General features: G+C 24.5%; 1 protein-coding gene across 1 annotated transcript; it reads right to left on the bottom strand.

The window, feature by feature from the left end:
* Positions 1-174: 174 nt before the first annotated feature.
* On the bottom strand, positions 175-27,756 carry LOC105363295 (uncharacterized). Its single transcript, XM_011500962.1, is given in 12 exon segments — positions 175-722; positions 1,233-1,420; positions 1,673-1,799; positions 2,731-2,971; positions 4,690-4,887; positions 6,825-7,036; positions 7,747-8,394; positions 11,652-11,690; positions 11,692-11,893; positions 11,895-12,001; positions 13,566-14,196; positions 26,981-27,756. Coding segments are annotated over 11 exon segments (2,817 nt in total). The 5' UTR covers positions 14,175-14,196; positions 26,981-27,756; the 3' UTR covers positions 175-476.
* Between the last annotated feature and the right edge of the window lie 209 nt (positions 27,757-27,965).

Here is a 27,965-nt window from a genome sequence, read left to right on the forward strand (position 1 = left end):
TAATTTTATGAATAGTTTATTAAATAAAAGGACGATCTTTATAATTTTCAATTAAACGACTGATTTTTCTCGTTTTCTGAAATTTGTAAACTCATAAAAATTCAAATATTAGATGAAAAAATTGAAAATCATTGTAATAATAATATTCAATACTAATATTATGGAATATCACAATTAGTTTTCTTCGTTTATGTTTTTCAACGTAATTCAGTTCTTGCAGATTCTTTTTTCCTATCTCTATATCATCGTCCTCGAACTTCCTTATAATTAAAAAATATTTGTAACAGTAATCATAACATGTCGTTATAGTTTTATTAATAAATCTAACAAAGTTCATACTACACTCATGTACGTTGGCATAACAGTCTCGTTACATAAAAAAATTGCATTTTTCGCCGGGAACGTATGCCGTTGCACAAAATCTCCAATTATTAAACTATTTACAAAATATTACAAATTGTTCGCGTATCCTTTGCTCATACACTTTTCTGAAGAACTCGTCGGAGCGTTTCCTTTCTGTCAGCCGATACCAAGGCTAATGGAGTCTTACCCTGCAAATTCGTTATATTCGTTCTTCCTCCCGCGTGCACCAATATTCGACAGATCTCTAATTGCTGCTCGAGGCTCGTCTGTTTTGAAATTATGGCAGCCATGTGCAAAGGCGTATTTCCATCATAGTTGGCAAGATTTACAGCTTGTTGTCCTCTGCCCGAGAGTAAAATCTATTAGATGTAAAATTTCAGATTCAATTATTTGACATCTTAAAAGCGGTATAATAACTTTTAGTATAGTGATTGGGATAGTCATAAGAAATTTAAAATTTCATGTAAAAATAATGGATAGCTGATAATGGTAGACTGATGATATTAACGTAGAATTGAATAAATCGCCTTAACATGTATTGACAATGAATGTAAAATCTTTACATACATCATTGAAAACTTTATGCAAGTAAATTAATATATAAAATCGATGTTTTATCATTTGCAATAAATAGATGGAGAATTAAATTACAGTAGCATGCCGATCATACAATATACTATGGAAATTCTGACGATCGATTGAAAGAATTTTCCCTAATTTAAGTTGCAAACAGCACACCGAATGATATACACTATTGATCTATAAAATACTTTTTTCTCAATAATTTGATTTTTCGTCATTGAGATAAATAATAGACTGAGATAGTGAGAGGATAGAAGCAAATAGCTGGTACTCCGCTTTGAACATACTTTAACAATTGATGGGTCACAGCTCATGGAAATGGCGAGGTGCAGCGCAGTGTCACCACATCTGACTTCGCGTATTAGTGGATCAGCTCCGTTGCTCAATAAAAGTTGAATTATACCTATCGACACTATTTTCACATTCCTCTTTGTCGATCCATGCAATTCCGCAGCTATATGAAGGGCCGTTCTACCTTCGATTATTAAAAGAAAAAAAAAAGTCAAAAATACAGTCATGTTTGTATTCGAACTGATGGACGTTACAATATATAAACTTAAATTAGCATATCTAATTTAACTTTTTGTACTCTAATGCTTTATTAGCGTTATAAACATTACACTACATTAGTCATCAACCATCGATGTATAATTGTTTTTCATATATAAATGTATTACAACAGAATTCGAAATTTCTTTTTAAAAATAACGAATAAAAGTTTACCTACCGTCATAATTGCGTTTTAAAAGATCGAATACTGAATTCCCTTGCGCTGTTTTAAGTGAAAGTAACTCAGCTAGAACTTCACCGTGACCATCGCCTTTGGCGGCCAATGCATGAACCAATGTATCCCCCTGGAAACAGGAACGTTTGATTATATAAATCTAACTCTTTCAATAATCTAAGTTATAGCATTTATCACGTGTATTGTACATTTAGTATTATAATTTTTTTAATCACTCGAAGGTAGCTTGTGTAATAATTTTGTTTAAAATTTATTTATCTTCTATTTATTAATAATCTGTTTATATTAATATGTATTTGGGAATAAAACTTTTTATTCCCAAATACATATTACCACATTTTTGTATAAATATTTAATTGTATACAATGCCATACTTATTCGTTATTACGTACATAAGCTTTTTTTAATCTTTATTTGTAATTAATTAATGTTTTGAAGACTATAAATTAGATAAAATTAATTATTATAAAATTTTACACAATTTTTGTTTGTTGTTGTTGTACATTTAGCACACATAAACGTAATAATTATTTATTACTGATGCTTATATAATTAATTAATATTTACAACGAATTTCTCGAATATAGGATATTATTAACGTAGAACATACAGAATTACTAATTCAAGAAGTTACTAATCCAGAAAATTATCATATAGCTAGCGTAAAATAATTATAAAAGTTCGATATTTACAAATACATATCATTGGCTTATCTAAACGTTTACATAATTTGGCGCTTATACATTTTGTTATTTTTCAAAGCCGCATCATTGAAGATAGAAGATTATTCTTTACATTAACATATTTTTGTTAAATAATTTTAAAGAAAATTTTCAATAGATGTAAATATTGTAATCATGTATGTTGTACCTAAAGTTCACATTTTTGTATTAATAAGTCATTGTGGGTGAAAATATTTTTATAATACATTAAAGCATACTTCAATGAAAATTATAAAGAACTTTGGAAAGAATTGAGAAAGAAAACCGGTAAAATTTAGGAAAACTCTTGCTTGAATGTTGGTGAGCATTAGCACTGACCCTGGAGCGATAGACTCTCTGACTAATATCGATGTTTTTCTGAAGACAAGCCGCAGCCAAATATCCTGCTACGAAGGACATCTGTGGACAGTTCATCGCAGCAAGGTACAGAGCATCTTCGCCGCGGTTGTTGAGCGACGAAAGCGCACCTTCGATTGTGCCGAGACGCTCGACAAGGGGCGCCAAATAGGCCAACTTTCTCCGCAACTCCAAAGGATTTCCCACCAAGCACATCAGCATCCTGTTTGCAAATTCATAATTTCATCATGGATACACGATGAGTGACATTGTAAGGCAAGGCTACAACGATAGCTCTTTACCCGATTAATCACGAGATTATTTTAATGCTTTATTTCGCACACACCTTCTTACAAACATAATAACAAATCATTGACGATTTACGTTCTCTTAATTCATATATATATATATATATATATATATATATATTAATTTATTTTTATTAATTTATTAATTTATATATATATATATATATATATATATTTATATATTTAAATGAAAATAGTTCAATTATTGAATTAATATCTATCGTGTTACTAATAATATTTAATAATGAATGATAAACTCATAATGTAATTCAAACATTTTCTGTTAAAATTTAAAATATATTGCTCGAATATTGTTATTATGTTGTTTCTGTACTTCACAGCTGCTTATTTTTAATATAGTCGTGAAATATATTTTACTAGTAAAGAAATAATTTTTTATATAAATTTTTTAATAAAACCAAATATTCACTTCAAAATTTACGAGTAAAATTATTTGAATGAACAAAATCTTTCTCAATTTAAGAATTTATAATAACTTCGTCAAAAGGAATTTCTTTGTTCAATATGAATTTTTTACGATAATGTTTACATCAGTCTATACTATATTAAAAACATTATGAATTCATCATCATTAGTGCAAACACATTTACTGTATAATCAAGGTAATATTTATTTATCATTCCATATTTTAAAATTGATTACTCTCTAGACTACACTTGAAAGTCTCAACAGATAAAACGCGGATTAAAGTAAAAGTTGACTCTTTATTTAAAGAATAATAATATATGTAATATTTTTATTAATAAAAAAATTCTAAGAATAAAAATTCCAAATACTACAAGAATGTACTACATATACAAGTCCTATTTGATCAAAGTTTTTTAAAATTTTTATTTATTTTTTAAATTCAATATCAATATATTATTTTTATTAATCATCAAGTGTTAGTTCGTGAAATTAATTTTTTGTTATTAACCAAGGCTGGTTTTTCTTCTTTTTTCTTTCACGTGATAATAAATTAAAAACAATACAAAGAATTTCTCAATTTTGTAAATATTATTTTAACATCCGCCTTTGAAATGATTTAGTATTAATAAATAAGTATAATTACAAATCTATTTGAATAATTTATTACACTGTTAAAGAAGTATAATATTAATAAGTATTTTAGTTACACAAATCCCTGGTATTAATTACATAAATAAATTTATGATTATCGTAATCTTTCATTATTAGTATAATATTATAATTATGAAAGACTTATTATTTCGAATTATAAACAAAAAAGTTTTATTCTCTACTACCGTCCTTCAATTTTTTGTCTTAAAAAAAAAATTAGTTTTATTACTTTCAATAGGAAATTTTTCAATCAAATTTTTCATACATCATAATACGTATTTGTTTAATGTAGCTTCTTATTCAATAAAATTTTATTGATCCCAGTTTTATTCAGCAAGGTTAAATTTAATATATTATGAATAAGTCACTATTTTCAACAAGATTAAAATTATAATTTAAATAAAAATATGAAAAATCTCCTTACAATGTAAATCGGAACAATCTAACATATTAATGTAATAAGGCCTACTTGAGCCACGACCACTTACTATTTTTGTACAACAGACAAGATTTAATATCAACAGTTAAATGACTCTCAATGTATTACACTCACGTGTCTCCGTCTTCATCTCCTTTAGTTAGCTGGTCAAGCGATCTCTTTAAGAGATTCTTCATGGCCTTTTCAACTTCAAGCGGATCAGTAACTTCCTTTAGTCGCTCGGCAGCTCGAGTGGACGGTAGATTTAAGGAAGGCCATGGCGCTATGCTTCGTTTGTTACTGATTCCGCTATTACTTGTGAACTCATTTGAGCTGACAAATGCATAAAAAAATTACATTAAGTACATGATTTATATAATTATGTAAGACTTGATATTATGAGTGCCAACAAGGAAGACTGCAGTTTAAACATAAATCTCGAATATAAAAATAATTGCATTTGCTCAATCCCTTATGAAAATGCGATGATGTAATTAATTATTATCCCCTCTTCGTTCAAGTTTACATTATTATTTGTATTAATTGCTAATTCACAAAATAAGTCATTATTTATTTTATATGCTAATGATCGTACAAAGTAATAAATAATTAAGACGCTTGTTTCGAATGGAAATTTAATATTTACTAATGATTATTTTTAATGATTTCTACTAGTTAATAAAATGTAATATTTAGTAATTCTGTGAATTGCCTTATTATACTTATATAATAAAATAGTGGATATATTTAATTATCATATAAAAATAATATTTTGCTTATCACTAATAACCCTAATTAAAAATTAAAATTAATAAAGACGTTCTTTATAACATAAAATTAAAATATTATTAAAATTAACGATAAAATGATTTAATGTGCAATATTATAAAATATTTACTTACATTTCCAGCGATCTAGTTATTTGAATTAAAAAGATTGCATTTACTCAACTATATTTGGATGATTATAAATTTTATGACTGAGTACAGTTAGAAACAATATATTTTATTACTTATATTAAATCTGTATAATTTTTTTAATATGTATTTCATATACAATAAATCGGAAAATATAAATTTCTATGATGTTTAGATTAAATATTTACTGTATAATATTTATTAAAACGTCTCGTTATATATGTATTAAAATGTTTTGAAAATATAATATTCAGCAGATAATTTTGTTTTTAATTTTTAAAAAAATATTTATTTTACCTTAATTTTTGCTATTAAATCATTTGTATAATTGTATTTTATTATAGTCTATGTAAAATTAAAAAAATTTTTATATATTAAATATATAGTTCAGAGTTCTCATACTTTTACTACATAAATTTATGTAATAAAATGATGAAATAAAATTAATTAATAATAGTTCTATCGTATAACGTATTCGTTATATTGTAATTTTCGAATATTATTCATATGTTATAACTTTTGTTTAAACACTAATTTTAATCTAATTTAATCTATCGATATATATATATATATATATGTATATTTTGTTATGTAAACGTAGCTACATCTACATTACTATTTAAAACTGATTATTTGAATTTATAAATAAAATGTTTAAGCATACTTTAACCATTAAAGATATTAATTATAAAATGAAATGATTGTCATAAGCTAAATTACCAACAGTATTAAAATCGTTAGAAATGAAATAAGAGTGCAAAATAATCTTTATGGTACATTTATATTATATTATACATTTATAGACTAAATTAAAATGATAAATATAAATATAAAAATATATTTACAGTATACAATTCTCAATTTATAAAATTAAATGATTCTCATGTTTGTGATAATGAGTTAAAAAAATTTTTGTTTACCAATATTTCCAATCGAAATGTCTCAATAATTAATGAAATATTAACTTAATACATACTAGAATTTACTAAACTTATAATAGTGAATTTTATTAGTTACTTACTAGTACATTTAATTCCTGAATTTAAAATACGTAAATAGATTATTAAATTCTAATATTGATAATTATTGTTTATTAACTGGACTTCAAAATCGATAATCCATTAAAATAACTTTTTTATTAATAATTTTGTTGCGAATTAATTATATAAATTTAGAATAATGCTTAAAGTAATATCTTTATTACTTAAGTACTTTTACAAAAAAATATATATATATATAATTTGGTTACCCGTAAGATTTATGAAAATTTTGGAAAAGCCTAATAATATTAACAATGACAATTCGTGAAATCGGCCAATATTTTAGAATTTTATTTAGATATTTATTTAATACCTTTCTACTCTTTGAGAATTAAAAATCATAACGGTTTCTGGTATTTGGAAGTCAGTAAAATTATTCGTAACAGATGTAGTTCCCGGTATTGAATTTGCTTCATGATAGTTTGGCCACGAACTTCTTCCATTCCCATAATCTTGGCTCGGGCAAAATTGTGAATCTTCAGCATTCATTGTATGACTTAAATTTGTGCATTGTTGTTCATAAACCTTTAGAAAGTAATTCCATGTTTATAATAATTGAAAGATTAACGATATAGGCGATTCAAAATGTGAAAATACATCTTTTCAATAGTGATTAATTCCTTGCAATATCTACATCTAATTATTTTAACATTTAATAATATAATAACTAGCTTTATTAATATAAAATTAAACTTGCCGAAGATTACGTAGAAAAATAAATGTAAAATAAATTGTTTTTATTTCGATTTTGAAAATATTTTTAAATTATGTATTCAAATACAAAGGGTTGAACGAATTTTTCATTGATAGAAATTTGATTTACTTTAAATAAGTTTTAATGAAAAAAATTAAATTAAAAAATTTAAAAGATTACAATAGCAATGTATACATATATATATATATATATATATATATATATATACTTGTATTCACTTTTTCTTTTGTAATTTAATTTATTGCAATATTTTAAATATTAATTCTCTTATTTTCATACTAAAATATACCTTTTTCAACCCCATTATTGATACATTATAGTTTGATATATAAATAAATCTATAAATATATTGTGTCTCACCATTTCTCTTGTATTCACTTTTTCTTTTGTAATTTAATTTATTGCAATATTTTAAATATTAATTCTCTTATTTTCATACTAAAATATACCTTTTTCAACCCCATTATTGATACATTATAGTTTGATATATAAATAAATCTATAAATATATTGTGTCTCACCATTTCTTGCTGTGGAAATTGATTTGGTGGTGTCTTTAATATTTCTAAATAGTTATTCTTCATCAGTTCTGTCTGTAAACGGTTGCCGTTACATGTTTTTCTAGCCTCGTTACTACTGTTACTATAACCACAAGATAATGAACTGGATTTAGTCTCCAGCTTTTTAGATGAAATAATAGTCTGTTCACCTCGAACAAATCTAAGTAATGTATTTGTCAAATCATCCGTTGTCTCGCTATTATCCACGTAGGTTGAGTTTTCCGAAGATAACATTTCATTATTATTTATTAACGAATAAATATTGCTAAAATTTGAAAATGAATTTGATCTACAGTTTGGGACAACTTGTAAGTCAAGATCCGTGGTTGTACGATTTTTTATTTGATCATTCATATCACCACGTATAACCTCTTCGATAAGTTGTAGCTGAAGCTCACTGTTATCTACACTGTTAACAAGAGTATCAGATGAATTGAAGTTATCACGCCAGATAGGAAAACGGGTCATTATATTATCACCCAGTTGTTCCTCCAGATGCTGATCCAGAGGATTTTGATAGTTACCCGGGCTTGGGGTTTCGCAATAAGAATGACTGGAGGAGGAAGATGAAGAAGGTCTTTGACGATTGTAAAAATTCTGAGGTGAGACCTAAAATTTTAATTAAAAATATTTAAATATATCATGAAAATATAACGTGGAACAAATAATAAATTATTCTTAAATAATTATCAAATATTTATATGCTTTTTTTTTTTAAATAGATGTTGCCGAAAACATTTATTAAATTAATATTTCAAATTATGTATGTTTATTATCTAAATTCGTTGTTAGACACATAAAAATTTCTTTAAAAAAGTAATTTCATACAAATTAATATTATTAAGAATTCAAAATTTTTATCAAAAACTTTTTTCTCAATAGGTTTGGTCTGTAATTATTAACATTGCCATATATTAATAATATATATAGGTCATCTAAATAAATATAATAAACAAATTTTGCCGATAATCATATGATCTGCTTATAATAAAGAGGGTTAATGAGTAATTAGTTTGACGGTCTTGATAAATGAATATTTATTCAAAAGAGACAAAACAGCAAAGGAAATTACTGTGACGTTCCGTAACGAAAATGACACTAATGCGTATAAGATATGAAGTTAACGCGATGCATCATCATCATGTTATATTTATGGAAACTACACGGAACAATTTTAAACTTCATAAGCGTTGTAAAGGTAATAAAGAAAAAAGATATAGCTGAGAGAAAGATGGAGAATGAAATAGTTAGCAGAGGCATAAACGAAATAAATAGTGTGATTTGTTGAAAAATGACGAGGAGAAAGAGAATTAAAAATTTTACAAACATTTATGAAAATGAGATATAGCATAGATAACTTTAAATAATGTATTGTACAATGATTTGCTAGCTTTTGTAAAGCTTATAAACATTTATTCTATAAAATCAATCAATACATTAATTAGAACTGCCTGTATACATCCATAATATTGTAATTTGCTATCAAATGATAAATAATATAACATAATTTTCATATCTTCAAGATGAAGATTATAAACTTTTATATAAATAATTTACTACCTCAATTATTGCAATAAATAATTTTAATTATGTTTGAATATTCTTAACATATTTTATTAAGAACATTTATAAGTAAACATATATCTGATATATGTGGTAAATATAACTTAAGATATTTAGTAAAATAATGACTCGATCAACTTTGCCTGAGGGCTTCATTTGTTTATATAGGAATGACCAATCAATACATTGAGTACAATTCATATTTTCAGATTCAGGATCAAGGAAACCCTTGACTTAGGATATTCTGTTTTTTAAAACACCTGGTTATCAGTCTTGATATTTATCATTAAATTTTCACTGATCTCGGGCTAAATTATATGATGAATAAAATAAATACTTTATGATACTATTAAATTTATAATTATGATAAATTATTCAATAATTATTAATAGATAATCCTTTTGTAATTCTAATTTTTTATAATTGCTATATTTTTTTTAAAATTATTTTACACAAAAATTTAGTTTAATAAATTTAAACGCCAAGTAAATATTTATATGATATAAATTTATAATACAAAAATATTTATAGTCATTTTTCATTACATTAATAGTATGAATAAAAATATTCTAAATATTACTTATATGTACATTTAATGAATTTGCTTAAACGCCCATAATATAGTTTGTTAAATTTCACTATAATTATATTCTAATAAAAATAAACATTATTACGATTAAAGTTAGCGATAGTTGCATGTAACTATTATATGATAAAGCTTAATTGCGTTATCAAGAAATTTAAAATAGAAATTATTGAAATATGATCATAATTTCCAAAACGATTTATAAATTTCAAAGTGACAATATAATTTTAGTTTATTTGTTAAATTACGTAAAAATTAAATTTACGATCTTATATATTAAATACTAGATATAATGCAATAAAATATATATAATATGACATCATTTAATATCGTAAATTAAGGTTTTCTTTATATACTGAGGTAAGAAAAAGAGTTTTGATTAATAATGAAATATATAGCAATTGAAAGAAAAACTGAAATAAAATATTCGACATTTATATATAATAATAATATTTATAATCACTCAAAATAAATCATGAATATTGACTAAGCCTATATATAATTATATTACTATATGTTCTCATCTTTGTTTCTTGCAGGCTTGTAAATGTATTAATATTAATATATACATATATTTAGTATCAATTTTTCATAACTGATTTTCTTTTCAGAATAATAATCATTGGTAATAAAATTTTCATCTATAATCTTCATAATTTATACTTTATTTTTTGTTTTTTCTTTTTTTTATTTTGTTCCTAAATTAATCATTTTATTAATATGAAATAATTATTTGTATTGAAAATGAATAAATTGCGCTTCAGATATGTGCTCAAATACTAATTTTAAATTCACAAATTTATGCACAACCTTGAGCAATTATAAACTAGAATTTATTACAGGCATGCAATTATCTTACTAACAACTACACGAAAGACTATTCCGAATGCAGTAACGCATGTATTTTTCACGCAATACTATATTCATATTCTTGGAATACAGTGTAAAGTGTGGAAGCAGTTGGTTCATTTTATCCAATGACCATAAAGCAATAAATTCTGTCTCGTTTGTGTGATAAAAATCTCTGATTTATAATCAAGTGATCATTGATTTTTGAATTTAATTAGTTTTGCAAGTTATATAAATATCATTTTTATGACAATTATCACTTAATCATAAGCGAATCAACATACTTTCCTATAAAGCTTCTCTACAAAAGCTCGTACAGCAGCTAACAATCGTTTAATTTTCATTAATTCAAACGCAATTACTTAATTCACCTATATTATATTGTCATAATAATTAATAATATTTTTATACACGCAATTATTTTGAAATTGCATGCAATTGAGCTGCGTCGCCATTGGCCAATAGTGTATTCGAAAACATCGATAAACTATAATAACGCTTTGGTGCTCAAAGGGACACGTGACACATCAGTTGATTGTTATGTAAAATAATTACAACAGCGATAATTAGCATTGGTAGATATGTTTTTATGCTATTATTCCTGAATAATTGTTAAAGTTGTAAGCACCGTACTTTGTTAGAGCGATTGCAAGGTAGTACAGTTGTAGCCGCTTATTGCTTACGCTGAATCGGCAAGTTTTCGATGCAAATAGTAAATATTTACACTAACATATAGTGACCAGGGTTGAAAAAATAACCAATGATAGGTTTTGAAGCTCCGTCAGAGCGACGTTCCAGATTAACTAATCCTACGAATAACATTTGTAATCATCAGTGTCCAGAAGCTGTCGAGGGAAGTAATTCTCACCTGAGGCGATCCCATGGGGCTACTCAGTGCATGAAAAAAATGACGCTCCGCTGCAATCGCTGATGCAGCTCGGCGATCGAGCGCGACTCGAGGCTCGACTGTTGGGCCTCGAGAATAAGGTTGCGCGGGCGTTGATACTGCCTGCCGGCGAATCCGGGCAGTTATTCTCCGTGGTGCAGATCCGCGACGTCGAGACGGCGCTTCCGGTACAACTATGCTCGAGGGGACTGGATGAAGACTGATGAGCCGCTCGAAAGAATATCCAACAATGACGTCTTCGTCTTGCGAACTGTTATCGACGGTAAGTGGCACGAGTCTCTGGTGTGCAAGTCACCCAACGATCTATTCGACTACTGCCACTGATGCTGCTGCTGCTGCTGCTGCGGTGGCTGCGGTGGCTGCTGGCCAACGAAACTCCGTGTTAGTTGTATATTCCTCTTTTTTTTCTCTCTCTCTCTCTCTCTCTCTCTCTCTCTCTCTCTCTCTCTCTCTCTCTCTCTCTCTCTCTCTCTCTCTCTCTCTCTCTCTCTCTCTCTCTCTCTCTCTCTCTCTCTCTCGTTTGAATCTCTCCCTCATTTGCGAAGTGTATGAATATGATGGGAACGAGAAGCAGGTTGAGTTTAGTTACTGTGACAGTAGTTTTCTTGGTAAACTTAAGAATTCAAATGCAACATAGTTTTAACTGGCTGGTAGCTACGGTGAATATTCTCTGAATCTCTTAAATTTCTTGGAGCAAGAATAAAAGCGTTCAAAATAAACAATTCACTTTATTTTAATTGATGCTGAATGTTACTTGAGTAGAGTAATTATTCTTTTATAGTTATAATGACATAATCCCATTCCAAGAGACCTATTCAATTGTAAGAGTAAATATAGAATTTAAAATTTTCTTTAACATTATAATTGATAATTTATCACTCATTGTATTTAATACGATCATTGTCATTTTTTCGGACATCACATTTTCCAGATATTTGGAAAATTCGTAACGATTAATTAAAAAAATTTATCATATATTAACAAACCTTTTATCGTATAATAAAAAACTAGCTAAAAATTGTAAATTTCTTTGATAATTTGTTTACTATATCATATAGATACATTTAAACATAAATTAATATAGATATATATATATAGATATACAGATATAATGCACAAATTGGCACAAATATTTCTTATTAAATAACATATTATTTAAAATGAATTTACACACATATATATATATATATATATGCGTGCGTGTGTGCGTGCGTGCGTGTGTGTGTGTGTGCGTGTGTGCGTGTTTGTGGAAAAAGGTAAAAATATATTAAATTCCCTTCCACGAATGAATCTATATAATTTTAAAAAAACTTTCGGTACAATTAAAATATAATTCAATAGAATGTATATTTATAATTTAATTCGAACTTTTAAACGATACCTGCAAGTAAAAGGTTTTTCTTCATAAAGTATAATAAGAATATTATACTAATATAAAAAAAAAGTACTAATAAGAAAATTGTTACAACTTTCGACTATTCGTAACAATATAATATTCCTATATTTGTATCAATTTAAAAATTTAAAACACATTTAATATTGATGTACTTTTATGCGTTGAAAATTTATATGATTAAAAAAAAAAGTAAAACTAAATTATCTTGTTTCAAGATTCAACATTTTAATTAATAGGGACATAATATATTTTCCAACAACTAATTATGCAAAATATAGTTTAATAAATAGCAATAATTTATGTCACTTATTAATAAAAAAATTATTATATATAAAATAAAAAAATAATTATATATAACAGTAATTATATATAATGGATATGCGATCTAAATATTTTCTCTTTACATCGTACTTTTTTCTGCCATTAAAATTTTTTCAACTATACATACGAAGTACTAGAACAATAAAAAAAATTCTTACCGAATAACACGAAGCTCCAGTGAAATCCGAACAAATTGTTGGAAATGAATTAGTTATTTGTCGCTCCTGATTCATATTCGATAGTTTATCAAGACAAAAGTCTATCTTCTTCTTATGTTCGCAATCGGTTAGAATTTCTTTAGCACTAATATCATAATCTGTCGAGCCCTCATTTTGTTGTATAATATCAGAATTTGACCAATGAAATGTTTCTGTATACGGCGTTGACCTATCCACGAAATATGCTTGGGACTTAAGTAGATCTCGTTCAATAAGATTGTCATTGTCGTCGTCATCATCCTCTTCATCTTCGTCACTTTGTTTGTCTAATTTCTTATCATCACAAACTACATTATTATTTTTGTATGCAAAATTTGATTTCAAAACGGATTGATGATTATGTGGCTCTATGATCATTTTTCTTGAATTTTTGCTATTAATGATAATACTTTTAATTATTTTAATACTCTGGACTCCATTTATCATGTGATTAAGATCGTCGAAGGATCTATTGTTGTTTTTGGAATACTTAAACTTATCGCTAATATGCTGTGATTGAAGAGATGTGGGCTTTGATTCCACCTTCTCTGGCATACGAATTTTTGCCATGATAAACCGACTAGTTAATCAGCTGAAATATATTGTTTCTCAATTAGTTTGCACTTATAATAGCTATATATTTTGAAAATTACATAAGGAAAAAATAACACCACATACTAAATTAAAAAAATTTTCAGAAATATATTTATTAATTTTTCATATCAATATATTCTTTTAACGTTCTAATTCAATATCTAATGATATATAAGAAAATCAATATTTCCAATATTACTCTAATTTTTTTTAACTCCGCACTAAAAGTGTATACGTTTCATTGACAATTTTAAAAAACTAATAACAAAGGATATTATTACATATATAAAAAATTACTTTTTAAACATAATTACAAACAGTTCATTTTTTTTTTAAACTCTAATATTGAAACTTACAATTGATGTAAATATATTATAAGGTCTATTATTTAACTATATTCGTCATTTCTATATTTCAATCATTTTACAAAAATTTCAGTTGCTCGATCAAATATGTAATAAAGTATTAATATTTGATATTGAAAATTTACGATATTAGAAACAATTATGCCATAACATTTTAAAATTGAATGTTACAGAATTCAACTTTCATTAAATTTATATATTATGATAATTCATTGGGTTTTAATCTACGAAATATAGATTTCTTTTTAATATACATGACATAATAATTTTGAATAAAATCAAATCTTTCCAATTTCTTTCATTTGATTCTTGCATTATAATAGTTATTTTTGTTCATACATGAAAGTATAATAAAAATATTTTAACGTTTTAAAATATATAATTGAATATGAATATCATAAGATCATTATGAATATTTAAATAAATAATAAAAATGTACAATTTACTAAATTATAATTTTGTATATATATTTATTTTTTAGATAATTTCTACGATATACAAAATTGTATATTTACATATTCTACTTATGCTTTTAAATCCATTATTTATTCATTTTCTGATGATTTATATCTCTAGCATTTAATTATTATTAGTAAGGAAGCAATGTTAAGGATTAATAAGGAACATTAGTTAAAATGAGATATTTTTCAAAAGCATATTCGCTTTTGTTATTATGTTAATTTTATTTTTTGCTCTTTCAATGGCATTTATGATGTATGAAAAACTTATAATAATTTTTATGTGATCAAAATTCAATTAAAAAAAAAAAACTTTAAATTCTAAATCATACAACTAAATGCTCTCAAAACTTAATACAACTTAAAATTCGAAGAAAACCGATCATACATGCATTGCATGTACACATCTCAATTATAAAAATGCATCAGACATTGTAATTGCAAAATTGACGAGAGTAGAAAAATCTTATAAATACGTGTAACATATCATTATCGTTTCCCGAGCGTAATATCTACATTTTACGGCTTACACAGAATTTACCTTGTTTTCGATCATATTTTTTTATTGTATTAGGTATATAAGTTTCTTTATAAAATATTAAATTTATCAATAATATCATTTTTAACTATAATAAAATAAAACATCAAAACGATAAATTTTATATTTAATTTTGCGTTCATTAACATATCTTATTTATGTTTATTATTTATTTGCGTATCACTAAAGTGAAATATGATAACTAATTTTAATACAATAATTGCAACTTTTTATTTGTATTCACGTTTCATATAATTTACTCATTTATACCGACATAAGTAATCTCAAATATTCATCTAAGAAAAATGAACCGTAATTCTTATAATTCTTGGTTAAATTAAAAGGGCATGTATTTTCTATTATACATTTTCTCATTAATTAAAATAAATATTACAAACTTATTAAAATTATTTTAGATACTTCATTTTAAAATAAAAGAAGTTAATAAATTTAATTTTGTTTGCCATAAATAAGAAAAATAATTAATCGTGTAATACTATATCGAAAATAAATTTCTGATATTTATTGTAAATAATGATTAAATACTCAATTTTTGCATTTTAGCATTATATTATTGTTGAATATCCTCTAAATTGCTAATATTAGCTAGAAAAAATCTAAAATAATATATAATTAATAATAATATTAATATGTGATGAAGTACATATTAATTTTTTTTTATTATTTTTCACTTATACTTCTTTGTTCACTAATGACAAAATTGATCTTTTATCCTTTAATTAAAAAATATCTATTTAACAAATTATTATTTATGATGTTGTAAGATAAAACTACCTTTACCTTGTATTTATCACGTAACGTAAGGTTGATTAACGTTAACAGCAATAATAAAAATGTAGTTATCTTAGCAGAACTAACGTCAGTTTACAAACAACTGAGTGGATTCTTTTAATTCTAGTGAAAATCTGCGAGTCCATGTTATTTAATTAATCATTTTTGTTGAAAAAATTATTGTTACGCGTCGAACTAATGATGAAATAACAAAAAAGTTTCTTGGATTATTGCAAAGCAAATGAATAATTGGCCTTCCGACATTATTTCAATCCTATAAGTAAATACAAACTAGTAAACTTCGAATATAATTTAGATATCAATAATTTTTCAACAAGTATCAACAATCCTTCCATTAAGCGCATAGTGGTCATTTTTTTATTTATTAATATTATGATTATGAACGAAAATATCATAAATATAGAAGAAGTTATATTCATCTTGTTAATTCATCGATACATTTTTTCTATCGATATAGTATTATTTGCATGACATAAAAACAAAAATTATATACATATATGTGGCAATGTGTGAGGAATACATCATTAACAGTTTTTCAACATTCGTTAAATAACGGACCATCGCATCTTTACTATTAACATTCGCATTATTTCAAAATCAGCGATAAAAAACCATTTACAATAATATATAATAATAAAATTTTTAGGAGAAATTTAAACTTGCAATAAATTATCATTGACTTTAACAAAAAAAATTTAATGTTATGTTATAATTGTAATGTTGTGCATTAAAAAATTTAATAGAAGTTTAGTATTAATGTTAAACATAGTTAGGGCTAGTTACATATTATTACAATTACTATTACACTAAAGTCATAAGAAATAGTAATTATAACGAAAATAAAGACGTATATTATTTAGTAATTATCTTTATATAATAATTATTACTTATTTCATATCAAAGATGAACTGAGAAAAATGTTATCTTCTTTTCAGCGAATCAAAAATTCTAATATTTATCTACAATATGTTGAAATTGTATTAATGAAATGCAATTTATAAAATAGATTTAATTAAATATAAATATTTATGTACGTCATATAATAAGTATAAATAAATAATATTTGAATATATAAAATTTTCTCTGCTTCAAAGTACAAATAACATTATAAAATAAGTATTTGAAAAAGAATTAAACATCCAGGGTGTCTTCTTAGTTTTAAAACAAATGTTTGACAATATTTAAAAAAAAATAACTATTTTCATAACTTGTATATCTACGATAAATAATTTTTATCGTAAGTTCTTAGATAATCTTCAAGACATATTTATTTTAAATTTAATTTCTATTTGCAAATTATTTATAATATTTAGATAAATATTTCAGCATCTACATTTACTTTAGAGCATGTTAAGTCTTAACAGTCAGCTTTATTATCCGATTCAGTCAGATTTATTATTATAATAAATAATAAGTGATAGGAAAATAATGTATTTATGAATTAATTCAATATTATAATGATGATACAATTCAAGTGATAACTTACGAAATATAATTGCATTTATCAAATACAATAAATTGAGTCTATTGATAAATTGTTTAATTATATCTTTTTTAAAAAACAATATTGTGTCAGGCATGCATTTAAAATAGAATTATAAGATGCATAATGTATAAAGTAAAAATAAAGATATATAAAATATTTCGTTAAAAGTAGAAATTTTCATAATTGTTTTTTACTTTAATGTCTTACTCAGAAAATATTAAACATAATTTATTTGTTTAATACTTTTGCTCATTATAAAACGCAAAAAAATATTCAAATGAATCGCTGTATAATACTATCCAAATAAGATTGTCTGTGATCGTAGAAAATAAGAAAGAAAGAAATTGAAGAAGTATAAATTCTTATGTTAGTAAAACTTTTTTAAATAAGAAAATAAATTCACAAATTATACAGAATACAAGATATAAAAATATGAGTGATCAAAAAGGAAGAAATGCGCTTTCCAAGTTCAATCGTTTGGCGACCTTCATGCGACTGCTCGATCGATTATGAATTCAACATTTCCAGAGATGAAATAAGTGAGAGAGTATAGAGAGAACTTGTATCAAATTATAATATACACGTGGATGATCACAAGCATGTATAATGAAGGCGATAATGGATTATATATTAATTGTGAACCGGTAGAACTTGTTTCTAGTTACAAACGTAATTTATTCTCTCTCTCTCTCTCTCTCTCTCTCTCGCTTGCGTTTACTATGTATCGACCTAGCCACTATTTATATATCTACTGATATATACGTCGTTTTCTATTTAAGCAAATATAAATTTCTCTGCCTTTTTTTTCATTTCGTATGCGCATAAATATTAAATTTGTTACTTGTGATCTAATGATTATTCTAAGTTTTATTAGTCTTAATTATATTTTATTAATATTATGTTACATTACATTTCTATATTTTTTAAACAAAGGAATAAAATTTTAGAGAAATATTTTAATAAATTTCGTAGAAAAAAAAAGACCAAACATTGTTATTGAACATTGTTATGGAACAAAATAGTTTTTTTAATATTCCAAAAAAGCAGGATTATTTATTAAGACGTAGTTGTATCCAAAAAGATTTTTGATCAATAATATCGTGTTGATGCAAGGAAATTTATTTAACATAACAAATCTAACTAAATAATATGTGATACAAAGTGCTTAGATTTCCTTTTCATTATATATTTCAGATAAATTAATTGTAGATTTCCTTTTGTCTTATATTCTCAAATCACTTCTATTTCATTATAAACAAGACTTCTGATATTTATCATCGATAAAAATTCTCTATCATCCATTTAAAACTTTTCCATTGTATCATCTAATGAAAATCTATTACTATATAATTTCAAACGTCAAAAAGTTATTTTCAAATATGAGTATAATTCTCAGCTTGTAAGTTTTAAAATGTTCATAACTAATATTTTTATAGCAGCAATAATATGGTAACTTCAAAAATATAATTTATTATAACCGTTCAAAAATTAAATTTATGAAGTTAGATACAGTATAGAATAATTTTCTGAAAATAATATGAATAATTATAAATATTACATTGTTTAAATATTGGATTATTTCACGTAATATTTAGTTAAATAAATTAACAAAATTTATATATATATATATATATATATATATATATATATTTGTAATTAGAATGATTCATATTTGTAGTGTTTCAAATACTGATTTTATATTTATTCCATCAGTACTAAATTACTATTCAAATAATTTCATAAGTTATATTTGTAGTAAGCATTTTATAAATATATAATATGCAGTATAACTATTCGTATTTATAATTATATTATACTATATTTATTATACAAATTACTACAGGGATAGAAAAAGTCTTCCTTTGATGCTAATATAAAAAACATTATATTAAATAAAAAATAAAATCGAATAACTGACTTTTCATATATCTGATGTATTTTAAGTACTTGATCATATCTTTATATATATTTTAGAATTGTCTAAAATTAATTAAGTTGCGTAGATATTTTTGGCCACTTATCAATGATAAGATAATTATTGACTTAAAATACTTCATAAATATTCTTTAATGTAAGTTCCATTATTAATTATTTATTGCTTTTCTTATTTTATTCAATTTATTTGAATTTTAAGGATTATATTTTATAAATTATATTTCTGAAATGCAATATTACTAATTGTATAAGATTTTTCATTACTAATATATTATACAAATTTTTTATAAAATATGCAAATTTTATAACATAAAAATATCACAGATATTCTATTCTAATAAACTGCCAAGTAACAATATATTTTTTTGTTTCTTTACTTTATAATACTGAATAATCATCGTTAACATATTGTCAAAATACTCATACATATTTTATAGTGCGTTGAATCCTCTGTGAATGTATTTTTATTTTGATCATCCGAATTTATATCAAGCATAACTATAAGTTGAATTTATAGTCTATTAAATATTCAGGTATTGAATCTATTCTCCCTTAACTTTATCTCATTTGCATTTGTTATGTATGCTAATATTTTTTTGAAACGATAGTTGTATATTGGAATTTGTTTAAACGTGCAGATATTTTGATATTTTACAATTGAGTTAGAAGATTTAAAATAAAATTTTACATTTTATATAGATTAAAAAAATATTTATTAAAATTTTAAATACTTAATATGTAGAAAATGAAGTTTTCTCAATATTTTTGTAATCTTCGGCGCTCGTAATAGTAAAACAAGTTTTAATTAATAGTTAATATATCAATAATTTTTTTTTAAAATTATTATGACGAAATAAAATATAACTTATAGCGTGGAAGACATAACATTTCTCCTGTGACTAGATTAATCGAAAACTTTTCTTTTATGTACGTCCTTACATGTATTTTTTCATATCAAGATCGTAATTCGTTACGCAATAATTTGAGTATTATAGTTGCCAAACGATTTTAACTTAAATTTATTTTTCTTAATATTTCCTAATAAATACTCAATTATTTTTTCGTCTAATATATTACATTGTATAGATCAATATAATGAGCAGTTTGTTGCTATATTTATTATCTCTTCATCTTTATTTGTTCAACTTTAATTTTTAATTGATATTTAAATATCTATTTAATGTAAATATAATTAACTTTGTATCATTTTGATACGTTTTTGTAGTTTAATCTCTAATAATTCATGAAATAAAATGAATTTTGTATATAGTGCTAAACTTAATCGAACATTACCGCTTTATTGTTATAAAAATTAATTTTATTCTTAATTGAATGTAATATTTAAATCTATAGAATTTGTAATCTTTACATATTTAATACAAAAATAGAATATCTAACACATTACTGTACAATAATAATGTAAATAATTATTAGGTGTTCTGTAACGGTGTGTTTGTAAAGGTATATGTAAGGACATCTAAAAAGTTTCACAATAATTGAGTCAATATCAACATCTGAAAAATTGATAATCTAGTAGCTTTAAAAATTTTAATTATAAATATTTTATATTACATGGTCATAATTGTATAACTAAAAATGCTTTTAGTTTTTTGTCATTGATCTTTAACTTTTTATTAAAGTTTCAAAGAAAGAACTACTAATATTCTATCTAAGAATATTCAAATATCTTACTTTAAATGTATTTTTAAAATGAAACTTTTATATAAAACTTAACAATTTATGACTGATTCTTTTAAATTCACACTTAAAATTTTGAAAGGCTAATCGCACAAATTTTATTAATAAAATAAAAGAATTTCAAATGCTATTTGAAGTTATAAAATTAGCTTAAGAATTTTGTTCAAAGTATTATATTACGAAATTCTTTCAATGCTAATATAGAATAACTTTTACGTAATTTTAACTAAATAATTATCTTTCATTATAATTTTTAAAACACTAGTTTAATGTATTGAGATTGGATTAACTATCAGAACAGGTTATATCTGAAATATTTATTAAGTAATATTTATTAATCTATATGGTCATCTATTCTATTTAGCTATTTCCAATACTTTCCTATATATTATAATTAATTTATTAAGAAAAATTGACTGTTTAACGAATTGTTATATATAATCATTATAAAAAATATAGGTTAGTAATTAGTCGATAAACCTCCATATTCTAGTCTACGTTATTTAATTTTATGGTGATAAGATTATTAATAATTATAACTTGTTTTAATCCACTTAATATGTAGAATATTCTATAAAATAAAGTTCAAACAATAATTTAAATAATTAGGATGTTTGAAAATTCTTTCGATGTAAATTTATCGGTATAAAATTTTATCATGAATATTGTTATAACATAAAAATTATTATATATTAATATTTAATTTTATGTTGCGATCATATGAATATAACTTTATTTATTTATAAATAACAAAAATAGTGTATATATTTCCAAGTAAACAAGTTTTAAATAACTTTTGTATAAGCTTTCTGTTGATAATCTAAATCTAATTAATCATCTATTCAAATTTTTGATAACCTTATTTATTTATATTTAAAAGTACGTTATTTTATGTCCATATAATTATAGAATACTATCTTGAAAATAATTGAGATAATCAATTTAGATAATTTAGATAATCAAAAAATTGTTAAGAATAAAATAAAAATTCAATCTATAATACTATATATTTCTTATACTATTATATGAATATATATTAATAGCTTTTAATTGTTAAACCATATTTCTCCTTTGTAAAACTCTCAATTATTACTTACCATGAATTTCAAATTTTCACAATAGTGACAAATTTAAAATTAATTATTTAGAATGTCAAAATAATAGAAATTTAAAATGAAATACTCTTTTCAATTAAGTTCAAAATTTTGCTTAATTAGTAGTACTTAATGCTCCAATTGCTTCTTATAATATAAATTATATTAAAAATAAAAATGTTTAAAACATAACATTCATTTAATTATATATTTGTCTTTTATAATTCATCGGTCTCCATTCTTCAATATCATTAGCTTATTTTTTAATCAGTTAATTTTTACTTGAATGAATGCAAAATGATAATAATAATTTTATTAATTTAATATATTATTTAAAATTCGGATAGTGAAAATTAATTCTTGTCATACTTTTTCTAAATGTTATATTATAATAGTATATAAATAATTAGATCTATAATTATGTTCAATAATATATCTATAACTTTCTACTTCTGAGAAAATCTTTTGAAAGGAAATTAATTAATTCGGTATTATTTACAAATAATTTGGAAAATTTTTAAGCTTGTATAGTTATTGATTATATACAACATTCATATTTAAAATTTTAATTAATATTTAACAATTTAATAATTTTTTTAATCCCTTGACATATCCTCTGAAATAAATCAATTTGATTGAATATCAATCACACTTTAGTATGCAATCAATTGAATCATAACAATTTGGCTAAATAAAATATTCATACCTATAAGCATTTAAACAATTTAACTATAACAATGATTACTATTGAATGAAAGATGATTTTACCAATTTATTTTATTAGTTTACGTTTAGGTTGAATGTAAATTGTAACGATAAATGAAATTTCAATACATCAAAAATTTATTTATATATTATGGTTTAAATACTATTCAAATAAACAATAAATTGCAGTAACAATAATAGAATGACCCCGTTTTAAAAGTGTTATTTGCGATAAAATGTAAGTATCTGAAATTTAATGAGAAATAAAATTAACAAAAATATATATAAAATATTAAAAAAAAAAATCAATAACATAAAACAAATGATACCAATAATCGAAAAATTAATTATTGATAAGGGGAATGGAGAGCAATGAAAAATAGATCTGGTTCTTTGAAAAAAACTAAATACATTCTCGGATATATTAAAGAATTAATAAGAATAATTAAATCATAAATATGATTATACCAACAAATATTTAGTATAATAAGAAAAATCTTAAACTTAATAATTTGATAATTTGTAATGTGATGTGCGTGTAAGTGTGTGCGTGCGTGCGTGCGTGCGTGCGTGTGTGTTTGTGTAGCATGCGCTTGCGAATGCATGTATGAAAAAGTACTTTCATTACCTTTTAGAATTGTGTACTCATTAACTTTTATATATTTATGATAACTATCTAATTTATGCTTCAGGTATTATAATGGAAGTGCAGTATAAATTTGTATTAAAAGGTATACTAATTACTCTAATAGCCAGACACTTTAATTTCAAGAAGCATATGCATTAAAAATTACAAAAATACTGTATGTGTATGTATATCTGTTATTACATATATATATATATATACATATACATATATATACTATCAATTCATTGAAAAGAACTAACTCCCTATTACAAATACACACAAATTCTTTCTTTCTCTCTTTCTCTCCCTGTTTCTCGCCAATCCTTTTTTTTTACTCTTACTCATTCTCGCTTCCACTGATTTCTTTATCTATTATACTTTGTCTCGTTCGTTTCTCTTTTTATTATTTTATACTCATAGATCATTTATTCTCGTTTCTTCATTTATTGTTGATTCTAGCTTTTCTCCCTTCCTAATGCGTCTGACGACATTACCTCATGGATTCTTCCGCGTGACATGCGTCATGGCTTTCGCCGACGCCAATCCAGTTCCAAGGCGCAAAAGACTAACATACGCGACACGCTAATTTTAGGATACAACTCTACCGTACGAGAAAGCTACAACAATTATATATCTCGCCAAGAAAGAAAATAATAATGAAGTAAAATATGATGAGAGTTGAACCGTGCAGAGATATATTAATGCAGATGTTTTTCAATTTTTAGAAATGAATAGACCTTATACGAAGATATTATTACATCTTTGTAATTAAAGTATCAGGCGATATAAATTATAAAGATAAATGCTTTGAAGGTAAATAGAAGGTACTTTGTGTAACTGATAAATATTTATAATGATCGTAGCAAATAATATATATTTCTTTCAATGGTCAAACTTAAAAAAGAACATTGCAATGATAAAAAAATCTTATTCCTAATTACATTAAATGTAAAATCTACATGTAATTAAATAAGTATGATATATGATTTTTTTAATATAATAGTTACAATTTATATATGTCATTGTTTTATAAATTTTCTTTATTACGTACTTTATCTTTCTAATCATATGCCAATTAAAATGTGAGATTTCATCAAAGGTGATGTCAAGATTAGTTCAAGATCATAGAATCAACCGTTTGTTACGTTAGATATAAGATAATTAAATTGATAATGAAGAATATCCAAAGCACGTATGTATATATTTGTCTTGCCACACACGCATCATTATACATAATTTATGTTGATATACTATTTATATTATTCAAATTAATTTCAACTTAATTTTGGATTAAATTGTAATGATTGTAAGAAAAAATTCAAGAATTTCATAAAAATAAATTGAAGACATCATTGGGCTTATAATTATAAGTCTATTCATTACTTTCATTAATTATTTAATATAATAAAATAATAAGATAATGTGCTCAAGAGGAAAGGCTAAAGGTAGCAAATGAAATTAAATACATAAGAGCTAAACTTCATTACTTTTCTCAATATACAATCAGCTATCATTTCTTTATTATTATTTCTATATCATTATTAAATTCAATATTAATTTTATACTAAATTCAGGCCAAAATATTATTTTACATTTAAAAATAAAAAAAGAATTTACAATTTATCAGTTAATAAAATTCAATTAAATATTTTATTTTTATTATAAAATATATTAAATATTATATTATATTAAATATTATATTTTATTTATGTTGAATTATATATATTTTCTAAAGTTTACGTGAGATCTAAAAATCATTTTATTATTGATAATTTAAATTAAAAGATGAAATGCTACAATAGAAAAACATTTTTCAAAAAAAAAAAATTATATTAAAAGATCAGGAAGAAATCGTTTTATAGACTCGTTTCTTAAATGTGAGATTTTATTTTAAATACTTAACATCTAATTTTTATAAAAGAAAATTCAAAAGTATAGAATTTAATTATTTTTTAATTATTTATATATTATGCAATTATCTATTTCAATAATTTAATGATAATATATATTTTTCAATGGTCTTTTATGTAATTTTTGATCATTTTAAATACGCATTCAGATTATTTTTAAAGACTGCTTAAGCTTAGTTTTATCAGTCTATTTCTACAGTTTTGATAATCGAAATAATGGAATCATACTAGATATAATAAACTATAGTCACAAACAAACAATAATATATAAGAGTAATATACCTTATTTAAACAAAATCATTTGAAATTTTAAACCATATTTTCTGGTTTGTACATACAAGAATTGAAATATATATAATCGTTGAACAAATTCCAATCCCTTTATGGACCAGAATTTTTTTTATATTAAAAATATAATAAGAATTAAAAATAATGTATTAAAAAGTAGTTTCTGCCAATATGATATAAGCTATATAGCTTTATAGTATTAGGAAATTTAAAAAAAATAATATTCAATAAAATCAGTTTTTACTGTACTACAACTTAATAACAATTGTGCAATATAAAATAGAGATTTATTGAGCAATTGTTTTTCAAATGTATAAACAGAATGTTAAGACATTTTTTACCTTTAACATACGTTGATTGTGATGATTTTTATTGATAGTATCATTATTTAATAATAGGCATAAGAAAAATGAACCCTTATCTGTACGATTATATTAAAACGTTAAAAACTTGTAATTATACTTATTGTAATATGTTTTGAGGCTTAGAATAGTACATAAACTCATATATATATATATATATATATATATATATATAAACGTATAATGATTATGAATTCACACTTAATTTACTGCGCATGCGGTATAATATCTCTGTCTTTCTTGCATTGCAGTCGGCACTTAAACTTGCTCTTTACTTCTCTCTCTCTCTCTCTCTCACACACACACACCTTCACACACACACACACACACACACACACACACACTCTCTCTCTCTCTCTCTCTCTCTCTCTCTCTCTGTCTCTCTGCGAGACACATACGCGCGCGCGCGCGCATACATATACTCTATTTCATTCACTCTCTATATCTCACTCTCTATATCTATCTATTTATCTATTTATTTATGTCTATCTCTGTCTCTTACATTCTGTATCTCAGTCTTTCTTCCACTTTCCCCTTGACTCCCTTAATATCTGTCATTTCTTCTCTCGTCCGTCTTTCATCATTCCCGTATGCACAATACTATAAAAGAATAATCATGTTCACTATTATGTATCCTAAACCATACAAGTGTTTACGTAAGCTATTGTATATTGAGTATAAAATTAAATTTAAATTATTGAAAGATATTCACTAAACTGCGGAACGGCCTCCCCGTTAATTTACCGAATGGAAATTGCTATCGATGATAGGCTAATTTACGAAAGCACGACTCACGCACGATACGCTACGTACAAGTTACGTTCACGAACATTCGTTTATATGTGTGCGCAAGCATACGCGTGCACATGTAACAACGGTGATATCTATTTTTCTGGAGAGGACAGTCTCTGTTACTTGTGCCGATCACGACGGCGGCACAGACAGTACTAAAGCGTTGCGCGACCGATTAAACTCTCGAAGGCTCCCGCTCTAGCGTCTACGTGCGAATGCACATTAGTGTATGGATGCCAAAGGCCTCCTGCGTGTGTGACTTCTCGCACGCTTCGGATGGGCTAAGATTTTATTGAAGATTTGGTTGTGAAATGTCTGCAGCACGAATAGTGAACAATTTTATAGAGGATTTACTTGGCCCGGATTCACTTAATACGCGTACGTGAGGGAGCTAACGCGCAGGTAGACAGAGATCTCTTAACCATAAGGGCATAAGGGCATAAATTAAGTATAGTAACGATGGAGTGGAAGGAAGTGTTCGGTTGGCAGTGAACTTTTTAATCATTAAATGACTATTATCTGAATATTATCTTGAAATTGTTGAGCACTGCTAATATTGACGTCGTGTCGTGACTTATTCGTCATATGGAAATACCCATTCAAAAATATTTATCTAGCTATTAGTAAATTTAGTTTAGTAAATAATGTACGATAATTGTTTATTAAAATTCTACGTAAATTTAATTAAACGTATT

The sequence above is a fragment of the Ceratosolen solmsi genome, unplaced genomic scaffold (assembly GCF_000503995.2).
Source record: "Ceratosolen solmsi marchali unplaced genomic scaffold, CerSol_1.0 scaffold27, whole genome shotgun sequence".
Classification (NCBI taxonomy): domain Eukaryota; kingdom Metazoa; phylum Arthropoda; class Insecta; order Hymenoptera; family Agaonidae; genus Ceratosolen; species Ceratosolen solmsi.